General features: G+C 42.7%; 1 protein-coding gene across 1 annotated transcript in view; it reads left to right on the plus strand.

Annotated features, from left to right (window-relative positions):
• LOC137433067 (A disintegrin and metalloproteinase with thrombospondin motifs 3) overlaps positions 1-7,854 on the plus strand; it is a 388,598-nt gene that overhangs the window by 290,181 nt on the left and 90,563 nt on the right. Inside the window, exons 19-20 of the mRNA XM_068125510.2 lie at positions 3,331-3,463; positions 4,148-4,355. Of these exons, the coding sequence (XP_067981611.2) occupies positions 3,331-3,463; positions 4,148-4,355 (341 nt within the window). The remainder of the gene's footprint in view (positions 1-3,330; positions 3,464-4,147; positions 4,356-7,854) is intronic.

Consider the following 7,854-nt stretch of genomic DNA (forward strand, 5'->3'; position numbering starts at 1 on the left):
TCCAAATTCCTTCCCCTCATTAGAAAATTGACTTGCGATGGAGTGGAGACCTTCCCAAGATTAGTTGTTGGGCATTAATATTGATTTGGCATAACCATCCCTCTGGTGTGTGGAATTGTGAAAAATAATCTTATGTATCTCATACACGTTTCTTAATTTCCTTCCCTTCCCTTCCCTTCCCTTCCCTTCCCCATGTATTCCACAAAATGTGTTTCCTTTCTCTACCAAATCTCCCATCACTCCACTACTCACCTTGCTCTCTTCTCTCATTTTACTTTTGTTGTCCTCTCTTCAGGATGGATGTGGATTTGTTACATCATTAGTTGATGCAAATGCATTCAACTTTTTTTCATGGGGATGAACCGTTGAAAGTTACATGTATCACATTTCCACTGCTACCTTATACCAGTATCAAATATAGTTATATCACCGATCAAAACTAGTTCCATACACCACCACCATGTTTGCTACCGCTTGGTGTACTGCAGGATGGTGTACCCCCGCCTAGAGAGAGAGAGAGAGAGAGAGAGAGAGATATAGAGGAAAAAAAGAAGAAGAAGAAGAAAGAAGAGACGAGACAGCTGAGATAAGAGGGAAATTGCCGGTCCATGGGGACCGATCGGCTCTCTGACCATGACCTGCCCTGACGTATCTGGGCCGCGGGGCAGAATGGAGGAGATTTGGCCCCCGTCTTGCATTTGGGGTGGGGGATACAACCACCGTAAACAGGCATCCCCAATAGTTGTAATCAGATGCATTGTACATACAGGAAGTGTTTCATCATTATTGTGCAGGACGGTGTTGGTACCTGGCCATTTTCAGCTCTCAAAATCCGCAGGGTGGTTGCACTGTATCATGTGGTTGTGTTCCCCTTTGGTTGATCTAATTTCGAGAATCTTCTGGGGCTTAGCCATAACTTTTGGGTCAACCTTTATCATGTGATTCCATTTCACAAACTCAACATTACGAACGACTTTTTCCTGTGGAAAAATCACTTTTTTCTATATGTATGGGATGTGTATGTGCGTGCATGTGTGCATGCATGCATGTGTGTGTGTCTGTATGGTGTGTGTGTGTGTGTATGTATGTGTGTGTGTGTGTGGCATCCTTTTTGTGGAGTTATACAGGAACTTTCTGATGTGGAATGTGATCTCCTGAGTTGATTAGGATAATTAACTACAAATATTCTGGAAGAATTCTCATGTTTTAAACACACACTATATTGAGGTGTATAAAGCAGCTTGATAGGCCTTCCATGGCATAGCATTCAAATTACAAAATAAATAACGAAAATGACTAGAACTGCGAGCAGTGATGATAGGCTTCCTGGCAAAATGGCCACCATAACCACGTGACCGATGATGGCATCATTTTCAATAGATTTCATCATGGGTGTTCGAATATATCTGTAAATTTTTATTTCGATCGGTTAAGTGGTTCTGACGATATAGATTTTCAATTTTTCCCCTTAAATCCAAGATGGCCACAGTACAATGTGACTGATGATGTCATAGTTTGCAAAAAAAAATCCCCATGTGTAGTCAATCATACATATGAAGTTTAAGATTGATCCGTTGAGTGGTTTGGAGATATGGATTTTCAAAAAAAAATTCCCCTTAAATCCATGATGGCCACCATACCATGTGACTTTTAATGTCATAATTTGCCAAAAAATCCTCATGTGTAGTCAATCATACGTATGAAGTTTCGGATTGATCCGTTGGATGATTCTGGAGATATGGATTTTCAAAAAATATTTTCCTTAAATCCATGATGGCCACCATACCATGTGACTAATGATGTCATAGTTAAGAATCCTTTTTTCCCATGGGTAGTTAATCACACATACGATGTATCGGATTGATCTATTGAGCGGTTCAGGAGAAGGGTTTATTTAATTTTTTTGCTTAAATTCAAGATGGCTACCATACCACGTGACTGATGGCATCATCATTTAAAATAAAATTTTCTCATGAGTAAACGATCATATCTGTAAATTGTGGTTTGGATCAGTTGAGCGGTTCTGGAGATATATATTTTCCATTTTTTTTCCTTAAATCCAAATTGGCCACCATACCATGTGACTTTTAATGTCATAATTTGCAAAAAAAAAATCCTCATGTGTAGTCAATTATATGTATGAAGTTTCGGATTGATCCGTTGAGTGGTTCTGGAGATATGGATTTTCAAATATTTTTTCCTTAAATTCAACATGACCACCATACCACATAGCTTATGACGTTATAGCTCAGAAACATTTTTCGTCCTGGGGGAGTTGATCATATGCATGACATTTCGTATTAATCCGTTCAGCAGTTCTGGAGAAAAAGATGTTTAAAGGTTTTCCTCATATCCAAGATGGCCACCATACCACATGACTGATCACATCATTTTAAATAAATTTTCCTCATGGGTAGTAATATCTGTAAATTTTGGTTTGGATCAGTTAAGCGGTTCTGGAGATATAGATTTTCAATTTTTTCCCTTTAATCAAAGATGGCTGCCAAACCACGTGACCGATGACGTTTTTTTCACAAACTCTTATCCCCATGGCTCGGCGATCATATTTGTAGAATTTCGCGTTGATCCATTCAGCGGTTCTGGAGAAGTAGATGTTTAAAGATAATTACGTCATAGGCATTGGCAGCCAATGTAAGTCAAAATTGCAAAAACAAAATTCATGATGCACTAAGTTACATTGGTGGGTATAGTGAGTTAAAGTTTCGTAAAGCTAGTTATAACGGTTTGCTCGGAATCGTCTCCACAAAATGTGTGAGAATAATAATAATCCTTACAAGAACAACAGGTTTCCAGTGGGAATCTCACCGGAATCCTAATGATAACATTGTAGCAAAGCATATATGAATTAATCCTAGTAATATTAACACCAATAATAATAGTATATAATTTGGCAGTAATAATAATAATGAATGTATAGTCCCCCACAGTCTCTTCCACCCCCACTCCCTCCTGGCCCAATCGAATATTGGGTTTGGTGAAAGGTAAGCTAATGCTCAAGCAGCACAGTAGGCAGGTACGCTACAAGGTCATGAAGACCAAAAGAACTTTCAGTGCCTCAACCATTTTCCCTCCTCCCACCTCACCTACAGCCTCGTGTACCTACCTGCTTGTCATTTTATTTGTTAATTCAAGGCTCATTTATGGGAACAAGGTGGCAAGGTCCTAACAAAAGTATTTTTTATATCAAAAGGATTTTAAACAGGTAAAAGTTAAACTTTAAAAACTGACCACATTGGTGATTAACCTATTCCCATCACCATTTCCACATCCGACCTCTCTCTACCTTTTCCCCTTGATGTACCTTATCAGGTATCCAGTTCACCAAGTATGGCTGTAGGAGACAAAATGATGGACGCATGGTGCATCGCAGGTTTTGTGATTTGAGCAAGAAACCCAAAGCAATCCACCGACCTTGCAATGAGCACAAATGCAGCAAACCGAGGTGCATCACATCCATCGTATACCTGGTTTAATCTGCTACCTGGCTTTTATTACAAAAATTCGCAAATCCTGTATAATGTGGAATACCAGCTGATTGCCAAGAGCACTAAAAGCACACTTTGATATGGCAAACTGCTATTTGTATCGATGAGGGTCGAATGCCCAACAGCATGGTGTGGAAGTAGCACACCTGCCTTTGAGCTGCCTAGTCTGGTTTTGATTCTCCACCAGGTGTAACATAATGGGTTTGGTGCTTCACACGCGGTGTGAAGGGTCCACCATCTGAAAGAAACTCATCAAAAGGGTCCACCATCATATGGTGGGAACCAAGGGGATCCGTCTGCTGGCGTTAACTCTTGGATGTTAAATATCCCACGGTGTGTTTTTTGATGAGATGCTCGTGAGTTATCACCGTCATCCTCGGCAAATTCCTAATTCCTGCACTGACGACGACTGGAAAAGGAATGGCAAACCGGCCCAGATATCCCTTGCCGTGTGACTGCTTCATTAGCATTGCTGTCCCGGGTAAAATATGATGGTGAATGATGATGAGGGTTGAGGAGCAAGAACGTAATGTAACAGAATTTAATTTCTTCATAAATACCTGCAGAGATGAAATCGATCATTTTCAGAAGGAACATGGCGATATCACGATTTGTGCCTTTACTTCGTACGATTCATGCAGATGGTTCGCGGATAAATGGTCGGCCTGCGACAAGCATTGCGGTGGCAATGGCACGCAGTCTCGACGCGTGCGCTGCTTACACAGGACGGTCGACTCGAGCACTCGGTCCTTGAACCAAAAGCGCTGCACCGGTCGTGTCCCCAAGTCTCGTCGGAGCTGCAATCGCAAGCCGTGCGTTGGCCTGTGGAAGACAGGTGCTTGGTCCCAGGTGAGTGGTGTTGGCCATTGATCAAAGGTGAAATGCACCGCAACGTGGTAGGCATTGATTTCGCAGTAGCCGGATTATGTTATTGTCCAGATGGCTTTTTGAACAGGGCATGGAATAAACGTCCAAGCAACAGAAAATCAGAAACAGCATATGGAGGGTGCTTTGGGGAAAGGGGAGGGAGTTGCGAAGGGTTGACATGTAATAGTTTAACCATTCCAGAGTAATAGTGTATGGAGTCCTTCCCTTTAAATATTCACAATGCTTATTTCAACATTCACCAAAAGGAAATGCTTCAACCTTCATAATTAGAAACATTATTACCCTCGCCAGAGCCAGAATATTGCATCCGAGTCCGTTTGTAACTTGGAAAAATTGTTTGTTTTTTTTGCAAGTATGTTGATCACTCCGGTTTGTCTATGTTTGTGTGTTTGTCTCTCCGCTCACTTATACTTGCCTACAGATCACAATTTTAAACCGATCTTCATGAAACTTCACCAAACGGCGGAGTTCGTGGTGCGACAAAATCCTACATATTTTTGAGGACAAAAGGTAGGCCAAAGGTCAACCACTTTCTTTCAAATTTCTAAAATCCTCAATTTTCATCTGATTGACTTCCAATTTGAATTGCATTTACATATCGGCTAACTGAATTCAACCACCAATTATTTTGTAGATCAACATAGGCCAAAAGGTCAACATAGGCCAAAAGGTCAACAAACAACTTTTTCAAATTTACAAAATCCTCAATTTTCATCCAATTGACTTGGTATGTGAATGGCATTTTCATATCAGCTGCTTTATTTTGGGTCTTTGGGGTCTTCTGGGTCTTTGGGGTATTTTTGGTCTTTGGGGTATTTTTGGTATTTGGGGTATATAAGGGTCTTCGGGGTCTTTTGGATCTTTAAGAGTTTTTGGGGTCTTTTTCGTATTTTGGGTCTTTGGGGTATTTTGGGTCTTCGGGGTATTTTTTGTCTTCGGGTATTTATTTTATTTTTTTTTGTTTTTTTTTTGTTTGTATACTGAATCGAGGCTCGTGAAAGAGCTAACATTTATTTCACAAACAAATCAACCAGACAAACAAAATATATAAAAAGAGGAGCGGAAGACAAGATGGGGAGAGAAGGGGAAGCACACAAACATTACATTTGAGAGCAGCGAGATGTGTGGGAGGGAGAGGGCTTTGGGGGGAGGAGGCGTGGGAAGGGGGGGGGGGTGGGAGAAGTATAAAACACAAGGACACCAAGGACTTCCAGGACAGAAGTTGGTATTTCACAAAAGTGGATTTGGGGGTGAAATTAGCGGGGGTAGAAAAGATCAAGGTTTTGGATGGGGGAAGATAAGAGATGGTGGTGAACAGCTGTTTTAAAGACCTGGAGGGTGGAGTGGGATTGAAGAGAGTGAGGGAGTTTGTTCCAGAGGCGGGAGAAAAGAGGAATGAAGGAAAGAAGGTGAGCAGAGAGTCTTGATTTTGGCAGTTTAACCATAAGAGGGTTGCAGGCAGATCTTGTGCGACCTGTAGGAATATTTGGGGGACAGAGCCCAGAGAGAGCTGGGGGGCAAGGCCAGAGAGGAGTCGGTAGAAGACGGAAAGACCACCAACCTGCCTGCGGTGAGTGAGTGAAAGGCCCTTGGAGTTAGCTGCGTCGCGGGAGATTCCAATGGTTCTGAACGCTTTGGTTTCAACAGCGTGAAGATGAGCTAGGTGTGAGGCAGGAGCACCAGCCCAGAGGGGAGAGCAGTATTCCATTGAGCTGTGGATGAAAGCCTTGTATGTGGTGAGGAGCTCAGGTGTGCCAAGGAAGGACTTCGCACGACGGAGGATGCCCAGTCGGCGACTGGCTTTGGAGGCCAGATTTGAAATGTGGTTTTCCCAGGAAAGATCATGGCAGATAGTGAGACCCAAAAGCTTGAGTGATAGAACTTCTTGGAGAGGATTATTCAGAAAGTGGATGGGAGGGTTGTCCAGTCGGTCTTTTCGGAGAGACATCGTAAGAGTGTGAGATTTGTCAGGATTGAAAGACATGTTCCACTTGTTTGCCCAGTCTGTGATTTTGTCCAGGTCTGCAGAGAGTGAGGAGGCTGCAGACTGCCGATATGAGGGATGAGGAATGGAGCAACAGTAGAGTAGAGTCATCAGCAAAGAGATAGAGAGGATTTTCAAGAGAGTCAGAGAGATCATTGATGAAGACCAGAAAAAGCACAGGGCCCAGAACACTGCCTTGGGGGAACTCCAGCCTGAACAGTTAGAGGAGATGAGAGAAACCCATTCAGGGCCACACGTTGACTACGACTAGAGAGGAAGTCCACCAGCCATGCGTGGTTCCTTTGGTTCTTTAAGGGTATTTGGGGTATTTTGGTTCTTCAGAGTCTTTAAGGGTCTTTGGGATCTTCAGAGTGTTTTTGGGTCTTTTGGGTCTTCGGGGTGTTTTGGGTATTCGTGGTCTACTTTGTCTTTAAGGGTCTTTGGGGTCTTCAGTGTCTTTAAGGGTATTTTGGGTCTTCAGGGTCTTTTGGGTCTTCAGGCCCTTTGGGTCTTCGGGGTCTTTTGGATCCTCAGGGTCTTTAAGGGCTTTTTGGGGTCTACGGGGTCTTTTGGGTCTGCAGGGTATTTTGGTTCCCCTGGGTCTTTTGGATCTTCTGGTTGTTTTGGTCTTTGGGGGTATTTTGGGCCTTCGGGGTGTTTTGGGTCTTCAGTGTCTCATCGGTCTTTAAGGGTCTTCGGGGTCTTCAGTGCCTTTAAGCGTATTTTGGGTCTTTACAGTCTTTTGAGTCTTCATGGTCTTTTGGATCTTCGGGGTGTTTTGGGTCTTTGGGGTGTTTTGGGTCTTTCAGGGTCTTCAGTGTATTTAAGGGTATTTTGGGTCTTCAGGGTCTTTTTGGTCTTCGGGCCATTTGGGTCTTCATGGTCTTTTGGATCTTCGGGGTGTTTTGGGTCTTTAGGGTATTTTGGGTCTTCGGGGTGTTTTGGGTCTTTGGGGTCTTTTGGGTATTCAGGGTGTTTTGTGTCTTCAGGGTCTTTTAGGTCTTCGGGATCTTCAGGGTCTTTCAGGTCCTCTGGTTCTTTAAGGGTCTTTGGGGACTTAAAGGGTCGTCAAAGGTCTGAGGCATCTCAGCATTCTAAAGGTTCAAAAGGTATATCCCAACAGTATGTAATTAAGAAGACGACGTAATTAAGAAGACGTTTTGGTCACAAATATGCAAACATATATACTCTTACGTTTGTGGGGGTAGGCATGTAATACCTTAGGAAAGTTAAGAATGTGTAGGTCTTAGTATGGACCATGTTCGCGAAGAGGAAGAAGCCATCTCGATGTACATAAGCAAGCTAAATGTTCAGGTTAAGTGTTTGCATGTCTCCATAAGGAGGGTGGTTTTGTGTTAATTATTTATAGGACTTATGGTTAATAATCCCCAGTATGTATTGCCTCCCTGTGATTTTTCCCTAATGTTCTTATACAACTCAGCCGGCCATGCAATGGGCTCCATTAGCCAACCACAC

The sequence above is a fragment of the Myxine glutinosa genome, chromosome 8 (assembly GCF_964187855.1).
Source record: "Myxine glutinosa chromosome 8, kmMyxGlut1.1, whole genome shotgun sequence".
NCBI classification, from domain to species: Eukaryota; Metazoa; Chordata; class Myxini; order Myxiniformes; family Myxinidae; genus Myxine; species Myxine glutinosa.